The sequence below is a fragment of the Neopelma chrysocephalum genome, unplaced genomic scaffold, assembly GCF_003984885.1.
Source record: "Neopelma chrysocephalum unplaced genomic scaffold, ASM398488v2 Primary Assembly neopelma1_69, whole genome shotgun sequence".
In the NCBI taxonomy this organism is placed as follows: Eukaryota; Metazoa; Chordata; class Aves; order Passeriformes; family Pipridae; genus Neopelma; species Neopelma chrysocephalum.
The window spans coordinates 11,282,241-11,304,506 of record NW_020897729.1 but is presented as its reverse complement, the minus strand read 5'-3'; the positions used below and the strand labels follow the sequence as shown (position 1 = coordinate 11,304,506).

The following is a 22,266-nucleotide window of genomic DNA, read 5'->3' as shown; positions in this document are numbered from 1 at the left end:
GGCTTTCAGGTCCCTCCCAACCCAAACCATTCTATCAAACTAAATTTGTGGTGAAGATAATCAGGATGGACCTTCCACGTGTGACACTGTGGGGTTTTGTTGGCCAGCACAGAGGTGTCACTGGAATGGCACATAACGATGGAAAACTGCTCATGAGATTTTAAAACCAGGTTAAAAATGGGCCCCGTGTGCAGTGCATTAACTCCCCGAGGTGACCTCCTGCTTTCCTGAGCAGAAAACATCTGCTGCGGGGGTTTTTAGAAGCACTCCTCTTATTTACATCTGAAAAACACGAGGTTTGACTAAAAGGGTGCCTGAGCCAGAGTATTAATCCCGAGCTCTCATCCTGGGGGGCTCGGGGCTGGGTGTTACTGGAATGTTCTGCTCTAAAAGCAGTGGCACAAACAGTGTTGTGGGGGGTTTAATGCTGTCCTGTCCCTCTGCACCCCTGGGTGTTGCTGTACCTGCCTTGGCTCCAGCAACTCAGGGTTTCACGCTGGTAAGTGCAGGAATTTACCCTGGGCAGAGGGAGATTAACCCACGAGGAGGGTCTGGGGTGGCCACACCGGGCTGGGCACCCCCGGGACCTGCCGTGCTGGGGTGGGCACAGGGAGACTCCTTGGCAGGAGATGATTTCCATATCGTGTGCCCAACTCCAGGGACCACGGCTGGAATGAAAATCAGATTTTTAGGAAGCGTTTTAAGAAGAGCCAGAGAAATTTTTCAAACCTTGGCATAATTTATTAATAAATAGAAGTTCTGTCATATTATATAATTAATGTAATAATCAGCTATAACTCGTAGTAACTGACACTGTTCCCGGTGGGATGTTGGTCAGTCGGTTCCGAAGCAGGAGGGGGTTTGGCAGGGGGAGGTTCTCGCGGGGCAGAGGGTTTGTCCCCCCCTGGAGATGCCCCACAGCCCCCTGGATGCCCAGGCTCAGGGGCTCTGATCCCAGCACAGCCGCCATCAATATTTCAGGGCAGCCGGGCGGCTTCGCTTTCAGGAAACCAATCGTTCTGCAATTTTTATAAGGTGAGCCGGGGTGTCCTTACCTGCCGGGAGATACAATCACCCCGCGGACAATATCCGATGGCGTTACCTGCCTAAGTGACACATTAGGGAACATCCACCCGCACAATAGCCCGTGATACGCCCAACAATGGCCCATTGAGACAGGGACAAATCGCCAACAGCTGCTTTAGTTTAATTGACCTTTAAGGTGACTGATACCTTTTAAAGTTTTTGGGAACAACAGGGTGTTTCTGTGGTTAAGGGAATGATAAACACGTGATGCTGAGGAAGCACAATGTGCCTTTTATACAGCTCTTTAAGAGCTTCATCTCACTTTTGATAACCAACTTCCACATGGAAGGACCTGAAGAATCTTCAGCTTGTGTACCCGTAAAATAATTATTGCTTCTCTGCTCAGGGTTGGTTTAAAGGCCTCTGGAGTTGCTGGAAACCTTTTCGGTTTTGGGAAAGGCTATGAAAGTGTAAGGACAGAAGAGGAAACACATTGGAATAGGCACAGAACTGGAAAGTTTTAACAGCTCAAAGTTTGAGTCATTTTACTGGAGTTTTGCAAAACTTCCAGTGAGTGTTTTAGTGCCACCTCTGCTAAACAGTTTTGGAAGCCACAGGCCTCCAGAGCTGCCTTTTCCCTGATTCCATGAATCCTTCCACCCAGCCCCCATCCCCAGGAGACCCGTGCAGGGGACAGGTGGGTGATTGCTCTGCTTGGGGGTGATTACAAAGCTTTTGAGTGCAATGGCTTTAAAATCCTGCCGGTCTTAGAGGGGTTTTTCCTCTTTGCCGGCTCTCTCCCAAAGTGGCCGCTGTGATTAGAGCTGTAATCTCTCTATCAGCTTTTACATTTCAGACCGGGGAGGGGAATTAATGCAACTCCAGTGTCTGCCTCTTCATACATTTTCCCAAACACCGTTTGCTCAGGAACAGCCGTAACTTCGTTCTCATCCTGAGGGTGACCGAGTCCCGAGATTTCTACAAATCCCTTGGAGAATGGAAGCTCCTGCTGGACGTGGCGACCGAGGAGGTGGAGGAGGAGGAGCAGGAGGGCTGGAGCGGCCGGGCCAGCGCTGGGGATGAAGACGGGGATGCTCCAAGGCCGCGTCCGGCAGGGACGGCGCTGCAATTTGCTGGGGTGAGCCCACGTGGCCGCGGGTCCGCCGTCAAGGTGACACGTGTGGCTTCACCCCCGATGTTTACGGAGCGGGACGGGTGTTCCGGTGCTCTCCACCCGAAGCCCTGGTGTGTCCGAGCCCAGCCCGGGGGGCTGTTTTTAAGGAGCGTCCTCCTCCCCGGCTGCGGGGCCGCTGGCACGCGGGAGCTGCTGCAGATGTTTCCATGAGAAGGTCGCAGCTCTTCTTTCTGGTTAAGCCCCGCAGACACGTCTCTAATTACAGCTTTGTGGCCGGCGTGAGGTTATAGGGGGAGGAAAGTGCGCGCTGGAATCAGTTTAAATGATTTGAGGGCAGCGACTCGGCGCCTTCGCACCGAGCGGGAGGCGAAATGCTGGCGGCACGCACCGGGACCGTGGGGGGGAAGAGCGCCGACGAGTCCCTGAAGCTGAGGAAGCAGTCGGTGCTTTCCGTGGGCAGCAGGGACAGGACCCTGAAGAGCTCCTCGGAGAGCGGGAAGGAGGGCCGGGCTCGGCCCGGGCAGCCCCAGCAGCGAGCCCGGCGCCTGGCGCTGCTGCGGGAGCTGGAGATGAACTGGTACCTGCGGGTGTGCGAGCTGTCCCACGAGTACACCATCGCCTACACCACCGGCATGCCGCACAGGTAGGGATCCACGGCTCTGCCGCGGGCACCCCGGGAATGGGGCTGTGGGGATGCTCATAATAATAATAACTATAACAGCGATGATGACAACAGTAGGCATAATAATAATAATAATAATAATAATAATAGTAGTAGTAGTAGTAGTAGTAGTAGGAAGATCTTTGGCTTTACAAGCCTGATTTCTCTGATTGTTCATGGTTTTTTTCCCTGCACCTCGATGGGTGTGTGTTACAGAGCTGACAGTCTTGTAAACTTGTTTCTTGGTTTCCGTAACTTCTTCGGCACGAGCTGCCTGTGGTCGTTCGGCCTCGTTTCTCACGAGCTGTTTTGTCCGAGTGGTTGTAGTTCTGTTGGAATAGAGTTGAAAAGTTGCTGCTGTTGAGCAGGGACCGTGTGGGTGGCAGGAGGGTCCTGCTTTCCCCTGTCCCTGCCCGGCAGCGGCGGTGGCTCAGCCTGGGAAACGAGCTGCAGCTGCTGCATCTCTCATCCCATCAGTCTTAAATGTCGCAGCCTCCAGAATCTGATCTTGCTCCTTTAAAAAAATATAAGGGGATCTTGGTATTAGTGGAAATTAGACGTGCGACTCCCTAATCTCCTGCGCAGGGTCAGCCCCTCCGCGAAACCGGAGCCCACACAGAAGGGCCCGGGGGTGCTGCTGCCCCAGCCCGAGGAGCAGCATCGCAGTTTGGGGGACTGGCAGAGGGAGGATGGGGGTTTCAGTCACCCCAAAGGACAGGGCTACTGCCGAGGGGGGGTTCAGCCTTTTGCCCAGCTCGACACAAATACATCGTTAGCAGCCGGATTTCCACTGAGAACCGGTTGAGGTCTTCCCTAATCCCAGGCAGGATGGGGATGCCTGAAGTGCCTGCCACAAACCGAGCTCTTGCAGATGAGCTTGGATTAGAAATTATTTAGAATGTCGTTAGAACAAAAATTAGGAACGGGACAACTGAAGGGGAAACCAAGTAAAACTCAGCTGGGGCAGGTTGTGAAGTGCAGAAATGCCCACAAGCACCTGGAGAGAACACGAGGGGTCTGTGGGCTGGGAGGGAGCAGACTGGGGGGTGTGGTGCCCATCTGCCCCACCAGCCCGTGGTCAGGCACCCGGGGGCTTGAACAGCACCAGAAAAGCAAACTGCTGGTGAATAACTTCTGGGAGAACTAAGTTTCTAAAGATGCTGCTGATCCCCGCAAACCCTGAAACTCCAAACCAGCAAAATTCCTATGTCCAAAAAAAATTCGGAGGAGCTTGCAGAAGTATTCCTTTGCCTTGGTTCACCTTGCATTATGGATGAGCAAAGTGAGGGCTGGCAGGAGGCAGAAGCAAAGGCAGCTGCAGCAGAGATCACAGGTACAGCCTTCAGGAGGGAAACACCGTCCCTGTGAGGCAGGAACGGCCTCGGAACACGCTGCCCTCCCTGCAGCGTCCTTGGGTTGCAAAGAGCAGGGCTGGAAAGCCCTCCCTGCAGCCCACCTTTGGGTCAGCACCATCAGAACAGGACCCCCATCTTCAGGAGTGTCAGGGTCCCCTGGGGCAGCGGGGCAGGACCCTCCTGGGGACACCCAGGTCCATCAGTGCCCTGATCTGACAGCTGCAGAGGAAGAGTAGCAGGGTAATCCCAGTGTCCCCACCAAACTCGCCTCTGTGACATTGAATTATAAGCTTTTAAAGTATATTCTGTGGTTGGGATCAGTCTTTCTTTATCTGCTTTGAAAGATTTAAGGATTAGTTGAGTTCATGATACATCCATCACTTGATTATTTAACTTATTTTTCCACTGTATTTGGGGATGAAATGCCAGCCCGAAAATGGGTTGAGTTTTTAAAATAGAAGAGCTCAGAGATCTCCCTCAGTGTTGTGTATCAGACCTTGGCAGGATTGTTTGCTGTGGCCAGAAAAGGTCAGTGTGGTCCTTCTGGGTGTTACCTTGTCCAGCAGGGATGAATACCTTGGAAACCATCCCTGGAAGTGTCCAAGGCCAGGTTGGATGGGGCTTGGAGCAACCTGGTCTAGTGGGTGCCATTCCTGCCCATGACTGGGATGTTTGGAATAAGATGGTCTTCGAGGTTCCTTCCAACCCAAACCATTCAATGATTCTATAAACCAGAAAATTTTTTTGCTATTTATCAGCGGTGAAGTAATTGATAAAATTATAATTTTATTTGTATTAATTATCAGAGCCCTGGGAGGCTACAGAGGTTCCCAGACCAGGTAACTCCAGCAGTGCACTACGAGAAAACAAAATGTTCTAATGACTGGCAGAAGAGATGCCTGCAGTGTTCATCTGGCCAGCCCGGGGCCTGAAATACACCCTGTGAGAGTATTTGGTTTATGTTTATTGGCCTTGGATTGAATCCCAAGCAAATATTTCTCATTATCTAAATATAAGACCTGGGAAACGGGGTCAGTGCTGTATTCCCACTGGCAGCCCTTATCCCTTGGAGTACTGGGCTGTGAGAGGTCTCAGCAGATGAACAAGATTGCTGATCTTGGCCATAATCCATGCCAGGCATCAACGAAAACGGGCCAGTTGCAATAACATAAACAATGTCTGGGAGGCAAAGAGGCCGCCCCGAGCCGTGAGCCCAGCGGGCAGCACAGCCTGGGCAGAGCAGGGCAGCACAGCCCGGGCAGAACAGGGCAGCACAACCTGGGCAGAACAGCCCCACGGAGCGGGTGGCTCTCCCAGGGGCTGGGGGTGGCTCTCGGAGGGGCTGTGGATGACTCTCGCTGGGGCCGTGGGTGGATCTCACTGGGGTTTTGAGTGGCTCTTGGTGGGCTGTGGGTGGCTCTCGGAGGGTTGTGAGTGACTCTCGGTGGGCTGTGGGCCCCGCTCTCGCTGGGGCTGTGGGTGACTCTCGCTGGGGCTGTGGGTGACTCTCGCTGGGGCCGTGGGTGACTCTCGCTGGGGCCGTGGGTGGATCTCGGAGGGGCTGTGGGTGACTCTCAGTGGGCTGTGGGTGGCTCTTGCTGGGTTGTGAGTGGCTCTCGCTTGGTTTGTGGGTGAGTCTCAGAGGGGCTGTGGGTGGCTCTCGCTGGGGCTGTGGGTGGCTCTCGCTGGGGCTGTGGGTGGCTCTCGGAGGGGCTGTGGGTGACTCTCGGAGGGGCTGTGGGTGACTCTCGGTGGGCTGTGGGTGGCTCTTGCTGGGTTGTGAGTGGCTCTTGCTTGGTTTGTGGGTGACTCTCAGAGGGGCTGTGGGTGACTCTTGGTGGGCTGTGGGTGACTCTTGGTGGGCTGTGGGTGACTCTTGCTGGGACCGTGGGTGGCTCTTGGTGGGCTGGGGGTGACTCTCGGTGGGCTGTGGGTGGCTCTCGCTGGGGCCGTGGGTGACCCTCGCTAGGGCCGTGGGTGTCTCTCAGTGGGCTGTGGGTGGCTCTCGGTGGACTGTGGGCCAGCACCATGCACCTGTACAAGCCGGCCTGCGCCGACATCCCCCCGCACCGGCCGGGCCCGGCCAAGGCCGCCGAGGCTGTGCCCAGGGGCCGGCAGGCGAGCGGGGCCCCACGCCCACCCTGCCCGGCCGCGGGCTGGCCCCGGCCCCGCAGCCCCACCAGCGAGAGGAAGCAGCTGGAGAGGTTCCTGCACCTCCATGGACTGTCCCTGCAGGACACCACGCGGGCCCAGACCGGCATGAAGTACAGGTACAGGTACCGCTGTGAGGGCGCGGCTCTGGGCCCGGCGGCCAGGGCTGGGGAACAAACAAGAGGGTTGGGTCTTAAGCTGTGCCAGGGGAGGTTTAGGTTGCATATTAGGAAGAAATTCTTTACAGAGACGGTAACCAGCCGTTGGGATGGGCTGCCCAGGGAAGTGATGGATTCTCCGTCCCTGGAGGTTTTTAAGGTGAGACTGGATGTGGCATCAGCGCCATGGTCTGGGAACCACGGCGGTAGTAGATCAAGGGTTGGACTTGATGATCTCGGAGGCCCCTTCCAACCCAACTGATTCTATGATTCTGTGAACGGGGCTGAGGGAGCTGAGGCTTCTCCGGGCAGGCTGGCACCGCTGGGCCCCTTCTCCGCCTCGGGAACTTCACTTCTCTGGGTTCTCTGGGCGCCACAAGAACTGGGATGACCAGGAGCAAAGCTAAATGCATGCAACCTGTTCTCTTAAAGCTCCGAATTTGATCTTTTTTCTTCTAAAGTTAATCACAGAATCCCAGACTGGCTTGGGTTGGAAGGGGCCCTAAAGTCCATCTTGTTCCAACTCGCTGCTGTGGGTGGGACACCTTCCACTAGCTCAGGTTGCTCCAAGCCCCATCCAACCTGGCCTTGGACACTTCCAGGATGGGGACAATCACACTGAGTTTTCCCTCTTGGGGTCTGAACCCCGAGACCCTCTGCCCTCCTTGTGGAGCAAATGGACTGGAAGCCCAAGAACCAGTGTCTAGCTGGGTTCAGGATGGGAAACATGTGGCTTCTGTGTCAGGAGAAGTGTCCAAGGGAGAAGGTGTTATCCATGCAGGGAGCTGGAACAGCCTGGGGAAAGAGGGTGTAGGCTGGGGATGGTGGATGAAGAAGACATGGGTGTGCTCAGTCCATCAGTTGTCATTGTGTTTTGTTTCTAAAGAGGTTCATTTTAAGAGGATGATGTTCTGTATGGAAAGTCTACATGTTCTCTGTGCTTCTAATAAAAGCAAATTTTCTTTGAAATATTTGCTTTCCCAAGAGGTTGATCTCTGCCCATGGCCTGTCTGAGCCTAAAACTGAAATAAGACAGTATGAACGCTGTTTTTGTGGATCCAGCACAGCTGTGTCCCAGCTTTAGCTGCTGGCTGGGGAAATTTGGTGTTTGGAGACATGGCTGAGGGGAGACGGGGACTGTGAAAGAGCAGCTTTGGAGCTGCAATCAGGAGAAATGGCAAAGGGCTTTGTACCACTGCTCTGCTGTGGAGCAAGTTGGGGTGACACGGCCTGGAAGGCTGAGAGAGAACTGAGGCCACAGTGCCTGGGTTGGTGAAAAGGGAGAACATCCACAGGCAGTGGATTGGCATCCCAGGGACACCGTGCTTGGAGCAGAGCTGTGACTGGAGCAATCCTGGGTCAGCAGGAGCAGTGCTGTCCCTGAGCCAGATACTCTGATCAACTGGGGTTCTTAGGCCTGGAAAGTTCCCTCCCTTTAATGAGAAATTCTTTTGCTCCTTCTGGTGATGCTGATGCCACGTGGCAGCTGTGTTTTTTAAATGGTTGGTGTCAGTGCACACATGAAAACCACCGTTCTTCTGGTTTCTCTCTAATTCTGCACTTTCTGTGGTGTTTTCCCATTGTTGCCCAGACACAGTTTAACCCTCGCTGTGCCCTCGCTCAGGAGCACAAGTGATGGTGTAGGCACACAGTGCTCCCTTGAAGTGGTTGTGACCTGAAATGTCCTCCACAGGAGATTATCCTGCCAAAGCCCTGGTGTACGGACACCTCCTGACATGGGACTGTGCTGCTGCCGAGTCCAAAAGGCATCACTCAAAACCTGACAGTGATGTTGCACCAAAAACGTGCCCAGCCTGGGGCAGAAACCCCGCAAAGAGGTTGGGTGGAAAATTTCTGTAGGGTTGGATCCAAAACCTGCTGGAGACGGAGTCTTAAGCCATAGGGAAATGTAATTAATGAGAGGCTCTGGGACTGCTGAGCTGCAGGGGTGGCTGGGTTGGCTTTGGGGGCTGAGGGCTGTGGCTGCAGGCTCGGCTGGAGCAGGGCTCTGTTCACACCCCTTCATCCACCTCTGCTTCCTGCCTTAATAAATGGAGTATTCCTCGTTCACCAGAGCCATTAGTCATGGGGAAATAAAGCATGTGCCTAATTTCTGCTGGAGCTGATGGATTGGAGCATATGCTTCATTTGAAGTGTGTACATTTTTCAAAGCTGACAGAAGGAGCCGTAACATATTGAGCTTCCTATGGATCCAGGGGATGTATCCTGGGGAGAGGGGGCTCCGAGGAGGACTCTGCTCCAGGCAGGAGGGATGTTCCAGCAGCCACCACATGGTGCTTCCATAGGTTATTTGCTCTTCCAGAAGCACAGGGGCCCTTCCAGTCTGATTGCGAGCTTGAGGATTTTCTTTTCTCTTTCTTGTTTTGCCTTCCAGACGTTTCCTCAGCCCTCCTTAGGTCCAGCCTAAAGATAGCACAATAAATCCCTTTTTGTATTAAGATCTACTTAATTATGTGTGGAAATTAATGAATTGTGAACAAGAAACACTTGCTAAATACTTATAAGCTGGTTCATTTATAGGATGATCAGTTCCTTTTCCTTTCTTTGCCTTGGTCAACACAGTTAAGTGCAGCCTATTACAGAGGAACCCGAAGTGCAGCAGTGGAAGAGCTTGGCTTGTTTCTGATGACAATAGCATTTCTCTGAGATGAAACACCATTTACAAAGCAGAGTTGGTGTCCTGTTGTCCCATGGGGTGTTCATTGCACGGCATCTTTCCACGCACACTTTGCTGGGGCTGGAGCTCTGTCCTCACACTGGGAAACCGTGGCTGTAAAACCTCTCAATATTCTGCTCCTTCATGGTTAAACAGTGTCTGTGAGCTGGGGCAGCTGCACTTGGAGAGCCTGGAGGTGAAATGTTATATGTATATATATGTCTGCAGAAGCATCCAGGCAGCTTTTGCAAAACAGGCTGTTGGCAAATGTTAGGGGTGGAAAGTATTTATGGAGGTCAGGGAGTCCCGAGGCACTGCTGGATTAACCCACAGTGCATCCTCCCAGCTGGGCTGGAGTTTGCTGTTTGTATTTTGTGTGGTTTAGATTTCACTGAGGTTCTGCTCCAGTGGGGTGAGCTCTTCCCACAGCACACAAGACCCTGGCAAACCCACTTCACTTGGCATGACCCCCCTGGGGTGTCCTGCAGGGACCCCCCAGAGCTCCTGCATCCCGAGGGAGCACTGGGATGCTCTGGCCTGTTTCTGTCACTAGGGTTGGTTAAGCTAATTCAAACTTGGGAATTTAGGATTGTGATGCTGAAGCTTTTTTGTGACTGGCCAGCAGGTAGCCCCTTGCAGGATGTTATCTTCTCCCTTTTTTCCCTTTTTTTCCTTTTTCCCCTTTCCTGGCTGGAATGGGAAACATGAGGAGCTGACATGCAGCCCTGCAGCCAGTCCTGGCCACCCCTTTTCAACGGGACACAGCAAACTGGGCTGTGGAAAGCAGAGGGGTCTGAGGGATGGGATTGTCCCTGTGCTAGGTGATTAAATAGGGTTTTAGCTTAGGGAAAAAGATGATTGACAGGGATTACAGATGTGTTTAAATCAGGAACAGCTTGCAGCAAGTCACTCACTGTCCCCTATAACGCAGGAACCAGGGTGGGGGGAGCAAATAAAACTTGTGGACAACACGTTTAAACACAGAAAACCCTTTCCCAGCCTCTTGTAATGAAATTGGGGAATTCCCTGTCATGGGATGCTGGAAGTACCAGCATGTTGAAGATGTTATCAGGTATCAGCCAAGGCCAGCCAAGGTATTAAATACCAAGACAGGGTTTAACCTGGAGCAGGCAGAGTCCATTTATCAGCCCTTATCCCTTTCTCTACTGTCATGTTTATACCCCCACAGAGCTACCCCAGAAGAGGGGAATTTGGGAGCGATCCCTATGCCATAGCTGCTTTTCCAGGCTCCCTTAGTGAGGCTCATTTTATGCACTGAAGCTTTAGATGGCAAAATATATGAGAGCTCTTGATGGGGTCCTGTAATCCTGCACTGTAATCCCATCCTCATCTGCTCCATCCGGAGCCCCACTGCATTATATTTATGGGATACAGCTTATGGCCTTAATGTTGTTCCTATTTCCTGTCCAGGTTGATCCACAGAGCCACATCCAGCTGTGCCCTTTTTTTAACAGTCAGTGTCACGTGGCAGAAGTGGTTTTTTAGTCTCTTTTACTCTGTTCAAACTCCCCAGCTGCTGCCTGGTGCAGCACACACTCCCATGGCTGCCCTTCTGCCAAACGGCTTCAGTTCCTTGGGGTTTGTGTTATTTTTGTAGGGTCCTCACCCAAACCATGCACTGATGGGGAGGATGGGATGGAAATAGGACTGTGTGGGCTGGTGTGGGTGGTGTTGGTAGAGTGGGGTTTGCTCCTTGCAGGGAGAAATCCCATTTTATTCCTCCCAGGACTGGAGCCTGTGGCTGTGTGAGGTGTCAGCCCCACTGCCCCGGCCGGGTTTCAGCAGGAGGAGCTCCTGCTGCACACACAGAGCTGGCTCCTGATCCTGCTGCTTCCAGTGTGATCCTCCCACTGCCTAAAGGGGCTCCAAGAGCTGGAGAGGGACTTTGTACAAGGGCCTGGAGTGACAGGACAAGGGGAATGGCTTCCCACTGCCAGAGGGCAGGGTGAGATGGGATACTGGGAAGGAATTCCTGGCTGTGAGGGTGATGAGGCCCTGGCACAGGTTGCCCGGTGTAGGGGAAAGTGCCCCTGCCCATGGCAGGGGATGGCACTGGATGAGCTTCAAGGTCTCTTCCAATGCAAACATTCCATAATGATTCCATAAAGTCCTCACAAAGCCGTGTACCAGCTCAGACTCAGCCTGCTGGTGCTTCCAGGGCTATTCCCACCTTTCTGGCAGAAGCTCCCATGCTGTAGGGTCTCGGCTTGTGGGGAAGACAAGGCAGACTTTGCCCTCCCAGTTGCCCAGCACAGCAGTGAATCCCAGCCCAGGCTCAGCCGCTCTGGCCGCTGCCCAGCAGGAATTTGCAGGTTTGCTGCTTTTTTCCCCACACCTTCTGCTCCTGTGGAGCTGTGGCTGCAGAGCCTGTGCTGCCAGGTGCTGATCCGGCCCCATTCCGTGGGCAGGTGCTCCTGCTGAGCCTCCTCTCCGCTCCCTGCAGCCACGTCAGTGGTGCAGAGCAGATCCAGCGGCTCTCCGGGGGGCTGACTTGAAAGTCTGGGATATTTCTGGGTGTATTTATAGGCAGGTTTGAAGTCTGCAGTCTGTGCCCTGAGATGGAACTCAGTCCACGTGGTCTCGGTTACGAGAGGTTTTATCTGGGAGTCTTTGGGCTGACTTTGGGATCTGCTGGGATCACCCCACACTGCACCAACACCAGCTGCTGAGGGCGGGTCCGAGGGGGGTTGAATTCAGGAAAATACCAGTAAAACCTCCTCTCATGACTTCCAGATTTGTTTCAAGGCTCCATCCTTTAGGAACTGAGGATGAATGCAGGCTCTGCAGAGGTCAGCTTCAATGCCAGGCTGAGGGTGGGTCTCTATCACCAGCCCTGCTGTGTGCTCTGGCAGGTGGGCATGGTCCAGGTGGAGTAAAAATGAATTTCGATCTTCAAATCCAATGTTGATATAATGGCAACTCCTCTGTTTTGCTAAATTCCATCATTTTTCTCCCTCCCACCAGCCCTGTGCCCATCACTCCCGCTGCAGCTCTCCCAGGATGAGCAGAAAATTCCCCTTTCCTTCCCCAGCAGCACAGGACTGTGGCCCAGTCCATGCTTGGAGAATTCCCTGTTTGTCTCTTCTGGTTATTAATCCTTGTTTGCACACTGGTGATTATTAACAGTGAGTTTTCATTGCATTCAGAACTTGCAGGGCTTGCAAGCTTGGCGTAATGTAAAGAGGGAAATTTCCCTGGAAATGCAATTTTTTTGTCCAGGCCAAATTTTTGTCCAAATTCCAAAGGCAAAAAGTTTAGGATAAAAGAACCTTTCTGAGACATGGGGGTAGGAAGATGGACCTCAGGAAGAATTTGGCAGAATCAGAGCAAGTGTCTGAGAGGAGAGTCCTGCAACATGATTCCAGGGAAGCTGAATTTTATGGGAGAGCTGTTGGGCACAGGGACCCCTCTCATGGAACTGCAGTTCGAAGAGAACTCCAGAACTTCCTCAGAGTGACTCCAGCATCAGGAAATAGTTGCCAGCTCGGGGCAGTGGGTGGACATTTGGGTTCTGGTGGATGCCAGCCCTAAGGAGGGGGTGGCACTGCAGGGCTGTGCTTCTTGTATACATCGTACTGCTGTGTGCTAGGAAATACTAGAGTTGCCCAGAGCATTTCTGGACGTTTCTTTCAGCCCTCTCCTCTGGGCACTCTGTCCAACGTGTGTTCCAGGATTTCCAGCGTCACCCTGCGCTCTCAGCGAGGGCTGGAGCTCGGTGGGGCTGTTCCTTACACCCCTCTTGGAGGCAGAAGTTGCTTTTGTCTGGTCTAAGCCAGTTAAAATGCTCAGCTGGAATGTGTTTTTCTCGCTCTGTGGTTTTCCCTGGGCTGAGGTGAGCCCCTCTTATTCCTGCATCTCCCCCGGTGTGCAGAGGGGTGTGGGCAGCTGGGCTGCCCCTGCAACACCGAGTGCTGCTGGGCAGGGGGGAGCCTGCATGAAAGGCAGCTTTTCCATGGATAAACCGGCTGTGCAGACCTGCCTCTGCCTGATAAGCTTTTTCTTCCTTGTTTGCAGTGTGTTTTCATAGTTGCTTGGCTCCGTCCCTGCACCAGAAAGACTCCAGAAGCCAACAGAGTGTTCCCATAATTCCAGTAGCACAGTTGCTAGTTTTTTTCCCGGGGTGTTTGTGAGGTACGTGGGGGTCCTTGGAGAGTCCAAAGGGGCAGGATGATGAGGCTGTTGTGGGGAGCTGCTCCCTGTGGCTCAGTCCCCAGCAGGGTGAGGGTTCCTCCCACCCCTCAGTTGGCCTCCCCCCGCTGGGAGGTTGAAAGGCACGTTTTTCACTGCAGAAAAAGACACAATCTGTAGATTGCAGGAGTAATTATTCATTTCCCCTGAGGGCCTAATGAGCGGTTATGCATTTGGCAGTAAGTAATGATCCTCTTGCAAATCTTTTTGTTAATTAAATGGGCGCCATTCCAGTATGAAAGTGGTTGTTCGATCCGTTTGGGATGCGCTTGGAGATCAGGGGCTACTTGCCCAGCCAGCACCGACCCTGGGAAGTACAGAGAATCCTTGGCTTGGAAGTGCTTGGCAGTGCCTGGAGGTCACCTGAAGACTGGGCAGTGCCTTGCACTTAATTTACTAAAAGGACGTTGCCCCTGGAAGTGTCCAAGGCCGGGTTGGATGGAGCTTGGAGCAACCTGGGCTAGTGGAAGGTGTCCCTGCCCATGGCAGGAGGTGGGACTGGATGTGCTTTCCACTCCATGACATTGTGCTGCTCTGAGGTACATCGTGCTCTTGCCTTGGGTGCCCAAAACCCCAAAGTTAAAAGCTTTTGCAGAAGGTTCTGGAAGTGAAGAGAGCAAAGGGAAATTAGGGAGCTGAGGAGTCACCACAGACCCCCTTCTGGCTGGCAGCAGGGAGCTCTGCCTGCGCCTGCCCAGGTAAAATGCAGACTCCAGAAGTCCTGAAATGCTGATTTCTAACTAGCAGTGTGGGCTGGTAACTAAGTGGCAGTGGAAGTGCTGATGCAGCAGGTTTTTTCCATGTCCCTCCCCCAAAGAGGAGCCTGGCAGCGTGAAAAGGCAACGATAAAATTAATTGGGCTGAAGATCATTCCTTAGTAATCTGCTGGATTTCAGTGAACAACGTTGTCCTGGGTGACGTGCTAATTCTCCTCAGTGACTAATTCCAGCACATGCCTCATTCTTTAGGGATGCTGGGCAGCGTGGAGAGCTTTGTCTCTGGTGCAGGACTGAGGTCTTGTGCCAGTTTTGCTGGATGCAGCTGATGGGATTCGTACCCTGTGTCACTCACTTCAATAATTAGAAATGCTGTTGCAGCTGAAAGAGAGACTCTCAGGAGAAGAACTAAAATTCTTCCTTGAAAAATGCTATTTGGGAAGGTGATATTTTAATAGTGCTTATTATTCAGTGGTGACTTATATAAGCTAATGACTGATGGAGGCACTTGGCTTTCATTGAGTTGTTCACAGGCCCTGCATTGGCTGGAGGAGGGTGAGCTCAGGTGAAAATTGGGGGTTCTTGAGAGAAGAGCATGTTTGATGAAGGGGTATCCATTGGAAAAGGGTTTTCCAAACAACCCAGTCTGCTGTAGCTCATCTTTATTCTCACCCTCTGCCAGCTCATCTCAAAGAATCAGAAGTTATTGCATGATAATTACCCACCCATCTGCTCCAGTGTGTCCCAGAAAAGGGCAGAATGGAGTTGTGTGTTATCCAGCATCCAAAATCAACACCTCAGCAACATATTTCTTCGTAGAAGTTAATTTAGAGCTTTAAGCTGTTACAAGTAATGCTCGGGTGAGATTTGACATGTGTGGATAACAGAGCACTGTACATAATTGCCTCAAATCTGCTATATAACAAGCACAGCCAAGCTGGAAGAACACAGCTTTACTCAGAACACATTTATCCATCAGGTGATGCAGAGCACCTGGGGAAAACCTGCATTTGCTGTATGCACAGCCCAGAACTTGAGTATGGCAAAGGGGAAAAGCATTTCTTTGCCAAGAACTGGCACAACAACCCTGAATGCCTGAGAGTCCTGCTGCTGCTGCCGGGGGCGTTTCTCTCCTCTGGGTCTGGGGTGGATGCTCAGTTACTGGGGTACCTGAACTAGGGGCTCCAGCCTCACCTGGGGAGGGGACAAACACCCCAATAAAACCTCTTGTACTGTGCAGTGGAGCTTTGTGCAGCTATAAGTGTTTTAGTCACATTTAATCAAGAATCACAGAATGGTTTGGGCTGGAAGGGACCTCACAGACCATCAAGTGCTCAGTGTAGCACAATACATTAATATAATGGTGATTTCTGGAGCCCTTCGCGTGAGCCACTGGCTTTCAGTCAGCTGAGAAATGGAATAGATAGCATGGAAAAATTGAATTACCTGGTGTGGAGCAGGGATACAGCAGCTAATGGGCAATAGGCACCATTAGGGGGGTGTTCTACCCGAGGGAAGAGTGACCTGTTAATTGAATTGGGCACCCAGTGATTCCATCTCCTTGTCAGACACGGAGGGCCCTGGGTCTCCGTTCCACTGTTGATCCTTTCCCGTTGTATTAAGCCACGATTTATTGAGTCTGGCTCAGAGCTGGCTGGTGCAGAGCTCTCTGGGGGCAGGAGCCCCCTCGGTGCTGGGGCTGTACTGGGGTGCTGTCAGCTCGTGGGGAGTGCATGGGACTGGAGAGTGGGTGCTGGGATTGGAGATTAGGTGGGAGTTTGCTCTTGGATTCATAAAATCACAGAATCCTGCACTGCTTTGGATTGGGAGGGACCTTAAAGATCACCCAGTGCCACTCTCTGCCACCTTCCACTAGCCCAGGTTGCTCCAAGCCCCCTCCAACCTGGCCTTGGATACTTCCAGGGCTGAGGCAGCCACAGCTTCTCTGGTGCTGTATTTATCACACCCCAGCCCTAACACACGGCCCTTGGTGGCAGAGCAGCCTGGCTCTGTGCTCTCACATCCCACCTTGGGTCCCTCCTGGGTGGACAGGGCCCTCGGAGCTGCCCTGGGCTGTAACAGATCTCCTGTGCCATCAGAGGCAGCCCGGGCTGGGCACTGCCCCCAGCCTGGCTCAAAACCTGCCAGAACGACGCCTTTTAACTGAAAACCGTTTAGTAGGAATTTTGATCAGTTTTCCTCAAGTGCAATTACAAATGCAAATGGAGTTTTTGATGTGAAACCAGCGGAAATGTGGTGACTGCTGGCTCGATAAGCGCGGGGCTTTTGTTCCGCAGCTCATTTCCTCGCCCAGCTTCCAGCAGTGCCATCAAAGGGAACTGTTCCTGGTGGCTTTAGATACATCCCAAAGAGCTACAAATCACTGCAGGGTTTGTCGCTGCTGCTTCCGACAGGACCCCTCCTCAGATGAGCAGGGACAAGCTTGTCCTGGCTCTTAATTGGGATTAATCCCAGGGAAGCCCTGTTGGGAGCTGCCTCCTCATGCCAGCGCTCGGGGTGGCAGCTCCTTATCTCTCCAGTGTCCATATCAGCCCAATTTAGGGAGATGTAACCGAACTGCCGCAATCCTCAGTAATTATCCCAGCAGGAAACCTGTTCCCAAACAGCTCTGGAGAGGGAGGGAGCCAGCCCAGCCACGAGCACGGGCTGTGGTTGTCATCAGAGCTCTTATGGCCCAATAAAACTTTTATTGGGACATAACCTGGAATTGCCCTGGGCGTGTCCTGCTGCGCTGCAGCACAACTGCGGGTGCAAATCTGAAAATCAGGGATTTGGGACAGCACACTGAGATAATTCTTGGGAAGACCAGTCCTGGAGACTGCTGCCTGAAATGTCTGTGTGGGGTTTTGGAAGGTGGCTGTGGTGGCTGTAGCCAGATCTGGGCAGTTGGATCAAATAAAGAAGGACATCTTTGTATGGAAAAGCTCCAAGGGCACCGCTTCCAGAGCAGGATCCTGCCCTCCTGGTGCTGCCAGCTGTGCTTTCAGTGCTTCCATGCAATTCCTGAGGTCTGGTCCATCCAAGGACATTGCATACAAAGTTTAACTGAGCAACTGTCAAAACGTCCAGTGTGGTTAAAACTCTCTCATGAAGGCTGAAACCATATTTTTGATGTGTCTGTAGCCTGGGAGCGCTGACTTTTCTGTCCTGCTGCATCTCCCCGGTCCTGGGGCTGCTCCATGGGCACGGATGGCAGGACCCTCAGGCACCAGGAGCAGAGCAACACTGCCAGGGCAGAGGGAACACTGTCAGGGTGATACAGCTGCTGGTGCTTAAGGGCTGTGCTGGGTTTTGCACCCAAACCCCACGTTAGGTGCTGGGTTTGCTGGGGTGCTGGGGGGTCTCCTCTGCAGCCCCCTGGCTGAGGTCCTGTGGCAGTGCAGAGAATCAGAGAATCGTGGAATGGTTTGGGCTGCAAAGGGCCTTTAAAGGCAACGACCCCTGCAATGAGCAGGGACACCTTCCACTATCCCAGGTTGCTCCAAGCCCTGTCCAACATGGCCTTGGACACTCCCAGGGGTGGGGCAGCCACCACCTCCTCTGTCACTGCTGCTGTGTTTGCTGCTGTGTTAAGTTGTTGTCTTCTCCCCGCGTGAAAAAATTTCCAAGAGCTCAGAGGGGCTGGGATGGGATTGTTCCTGCTGACCTGAGCTGCTGGCTGGAATGCAGGGACGGGGCTTTATGTAACTGGCTGTGTGTGGTCATTGTCCAGCTCTCCTCTGCATCACAACCTGCAGGCAAACACCACAGTGTCTCGGTGTCTCTGCCACAGGGCAGAAACCTCCAACCAAAATACGGAGAAAAAGTACCTTAATCGTGTTGTGATTCACTGAGAACATCCCGGGGTCACTGCCAGGCTCGTGGCTCCCTGGTGTCATGGAGTCACAGAATGGTTTGGGATGGAAGGGGCCTTAAGGACCACCCAGTCCCAACGCCCTGCCATGGGCAGGGATGAGTCAACAACCTGTGACTGCAGCCTTGGAGAAACAAAATCTCTAGCCAGACTTGGCATCTTATTTCAAAGTAGCTTCACTATTAGGTGAAATTTAAAATAAAAAGGAAGCAGCAAGCAGCGTGCTCTGCTTGAGCTGTGCAGGGGCAGGGGCTGCAGCAGCTCTCAGTGTTTCACCCGGTCCCAACTGACAGAGCTTGGTTCATGTTCATATTTTGGGCTGCAGAAGCATCTTTCCTCCTCTGGTTGCAGCCAGAGCTGTGCTGACCCTGGAGCAGAGTCTCTGCAGGAGCACTGGGAAGGGCTTCTCCATCACCAGCCGGTGCTGTGCCAGGCCCCAGAACACCTCTGTGCCTCTGCAGGGACCCGACCTGGGCTGGGTAAAGCATTGTTTGCTTTTTAGAGGTTTCCATCCTGCTCACTGCAGTGGTGTGTGCCATGCTGCAGGTCCTGCAAGGTCCTGGGCACAGAGACAGACCTTCCAGGGCAATGAAATGTGTGTTTGTGCAGGAGCCATGGCACAGCTCCTGGGCTCGTGCTGCCCCAGAGCATCCTGCTTGCTGTGGGTCTGTTTGGCTCTTTGTTTTGTAAGGTCCATGTTTGGCTCTTTATTTGGCCCCTGGAGTGGATGCAGCAGCTCCAGGGATGGGGCTGGGGAGGGGTCACAAGCGTGTGTGTTACACCAGATTTGCTTGATGAAGCATTTTGAGTGAGTTATTTAATGAGCAATTGTTGTCTTCCGCAGGGAAAGGCACAGGGGCATCTTGGCACAGCAGTTTGGTGGCACTGAGGCGTCACAGGAGCCTGGTCACAGGCTCAGGGCCCCGTCCTCATCCTCTGCCAGGGCTGTCACGTACCTCCTCCGCTATAAGCTCAGGATTTTCATGATACCAAATTATATTACTCCACTGTTTTAGTCTAGAAGTGATTATCTTGCTCAGGGAAATGAAATAAATCCCATATTTAAATACATATTTATTTGGCAGAGACTGTAACCCCTCCAAAGTTAAGCGGCTTGAGTTAATATGTTCTGTGGGATGTGCCAGCACAGAACGTGACAGTCCCTTTCTGTCTCCTCCCTGGCCCTCCCCTGGCACCTCAGGGCATGGGCAGCTGTGGGGACAATGACCAGGGCCTGGGTGACAGTGACCTGGGCACGTCCCCAGGACCAAGTCACAGCCTGTGCAGAGCCAGCTGCAGTGGGAACTCTCCAGACACATATAGAATGGGAGGTAAAAATACATCTTGAAATATCTGTGACATATTTCCAGCAAGAGTAGGTGAGACATCAGAGAGGGAAATATTCCTGGGCTTGTCAGTCCTGCTTTGGGCTCTGAAACACAAAGCTGGGCTCCAAAAGCCAAGTGGGTGAAGAGCCCTGTGGGTGCCACCAGCAATGCTCCAACTGCACCCCCAGTCCCAGGGAGACCTGGGGGAGGTCCTGGCCCTGGGGGGCACCTTGGTATCAGTGACCCCATGGCTTGTGCCCCCCGATGCCACACCTTTGCCGTGTATTTAGCAGTGTTTGCTGATCTGTGATACTGGCACACTGACGAGGTGTCTGGAGACTCTCCAAGGGGTCCTGCTCCCCCAAAACCCCTCCCTGAGGGTGACTCCAAGGAGACCACTCACAGCTGGGCGTTTGTGGTGTGTTTGTGTTTGCTGCGTGATTAACTGTTAATCATCTTCTGGAAAATACGATAAAGTAACTTTCTTTGTCCTAATTTAATGCTTTCCTTCCTCAAAGGAATGCGCTGGGTACCTGTTAATGAGCCATCAGATAAAGGAGCTGCAGAGATCGTCAGGAGCTGCTCACCCTGTCACGGGGTGGTGGGTGGCCTTGGCTGGCTGCCAGCTGCCCATCAGCCTCTCTCACACTCCCCCTCCTCAGCGGGAGTGGGGCGGGAAGGAGGAGGGGAAGGAACCATGGCGTGCCCCTGCTGTAGGACAGAGAATCAGAGCTTTGTCACCCTGAGCTCAAAACAGGCCGTTGTCACCCCCAGGAGCACCCCCAGCTTCTCTCTGCCGCTGCCACTGCCCCACCTTTGGGTGCCTGGGGCAGGTGGGGGGCTCCAGCCTCTGAGCTGCTCACAGCCCAAGGGGACGGGGCTCTGGGGGCTGGCACTGAGGGGGAGGTGGGCACGAGGAGCTCTGGAGGTGCCTCCTCACCCCCCTCCCCAGCAGTCTGGGGCAGATTTAGGGATGGGGTGTCCTGTGGACCATTTCCTATGGCCTGTGCACGGTGGGGAAGGGACCACGGGCGACCCTGCCCTGCCCACCTGCCCACTCGGGGCTGCCACCCACACTCACCCCACGGGCACCCTCTCCTGTGGGGCTGCACCCACTGCCCTCCTGTGTCCCCCCCCTTCCTGCCCCCGGGGCTGCTCTGCGGGTGGCAGCGACAGACAGGGGTCCCCAGCCCTGGTCACCCTCCCAGCGCTCCGGGGAGCAGCTCCGCAGCCCGGGGGTCCCCAGCTGCCCCCGGTGCCCAAAGCCAGCGCCTCAGGAGAGGTGCCAGCCACAGTGAGCGCTGCTGGCACACCGGGCTCCGACCGCAGCCCGGCCGCAGCGAGGGATGGGCACGGTTTGCTGAGCGATGGGGATGGTTTGCTGAGGGATAGGGATCGTTTCCTGATGGATGGGGATGGTTTTGCTTCAAAGCCTTTGCGCTGCGGTTTATTCCACTGGCGCTGGGGGAGCGGGGATTAACCCTGGCCCTGCTGCGAGCCGGGGGCTGCAGGCGGCGGCTCCGGGTGCCAGGAGCGCGGGATTAACGTGTTAACTCCCTCACACACTGGAGCAGAGCGATCTTTCTCCCCCTCCCCCTTATTTTTTGCCTTTCCCCCATGATTAACCCGTTCTACGCCCCTGCTATAGAAGTGCACTCCTTGCTCAGCGATGCCGGCAGCGATTTTTCCGGGCGGATCTGCCTGAATCGCCTGCCTTCCCTCTGACACAAAGGAGGCCCGTCGCTGCCATCCTTCCATCCTTCCCGCAGGCTGCCGGCGGGGCGATCCCGGGGCCGCTGCCCGCGCGGGCTCCATGGGCGGGAGGTAGCGGGGAAGGACGCCGATGGATGCTGCCGGTCCCTAGGGACGGCCGGCCGTGCCTGCTCAGCACTTGGCGGTCCGGCGGCCGGAGCCAGCGCTTGCGGAATGCCCGCAGTGATTTAAAACCGGCGGCCAGGAGCCTGCAGCGAGACACAGCGGCTGCGGAGCGCTCGGCATGAGGGAGCAGCGCTCCGGGAGCACCTGACTGCATGGATGCTTCTGGCTGAGCGGCGGCCAGCATCGCCAGGGAGAGCCCCGGAGCCAGCCCAGCCCTGCCCGTGCGGCTGCTCTGCCAACTTCGGGGCTTCTCCGCCGCCGGCGCCGAGGGGACGCAGCCCGGCTCTCCCGGACAGAGAGTCCCGCAGCCCCGGTGCTTCGCGGAGCCCAAGGCCGGGGGTCCCTCGGCGGCGCTCGGACCCCCCCGCGCCGGCGGGGCATCCTCAGCCCGCGACCCGGCCCGGGACTGACGGGGCACCGCGGGCGCGATGCAAGTGTCCATCGCCTGCACGGACCACAACTTGAAGAGTCGAAATGGTGAAGACAGACTCATCAGCAAGCAGAACACCACGACCCCGAACGTAGTGAATGCAGCCCGGGCAAAATTTCGGACGGTGGCAATTATCGCTCGCAGTTTGGGGACATTTACCCCGCAGCACCACATTTCATTAAAAGAATCCACCGCAAAGCAAACGGGCATGAAATATAGGTATGGGCACGGTCTCGGTCTTTGTTCCCTTGCAGTGTAATAGCTCTTTACTTTATCTGCCTGGGTGCACCTGGGTTTGCAGAGGAGATTTCTCCTCAGGTTATTAATAGATTTTTAAACTTGGGCGTAACTGAGAATAGCTTTTGGGTATTGATGCTTTTGCAGGCATATGTATTTGTGATTTTATACAAGAAAAAAAACCCACTTGCCTGGGTAGATTCCATACAGTGTTGTGAATTAGTGACAGTGGTGGTAAGATGGTTTCTATTAAGTGCTCAACATAACTACTATCAGTGCTAATGAGCAGAAAAATCAATTAGCAAAGCTTGTTTGGTGCTGGACAGGGAAAGTTGGTTTGCAGTATGTTGTGTGGAGCAGAGGCGTCTGCCTTGGGTACCATTCCATCGTGGGGGCGGCTCACTGACTTCTCACCTGGTTCACTTGGGGAA

General features: G+C 53.9%; 1 protein-coding gene across 3 annotated transcripts in view; it reads left to right on the top strand.

Annotated features, from left to right (window-relative positions):
- Positions 1-2,517: 2,517 nt before the first annotated feature.
- KCNAB1 (potassium voltage-gated channel subfamily A member regulatory beta subunit 1) overlaps positions 2,518-22,266 on the top strand; it is a 62,282-nt gene continuing 42,533 nt past the window's right edge. Inside the window, exon 1 of one of the 3 annotated variants that reach the window (XM_027685933.1) lies at positions 2,518-2,804. In XM_027685933.1, coding sequence (XP_027541734.1) covers positions 2,533-2,804 — 272 coding nt within the window. In that variant the 5' untranslated portion in view covers positions 2,518-2,532. Of the gene's footprint in view, positions 2,805-6,190; positions 6,448-20,726; positions 21,818-22,266 lie in introns of those variants that run through there. The other 2 variants (XM_027685934.1, XM_027685935.1) reach the window with 2 other exon arrangements.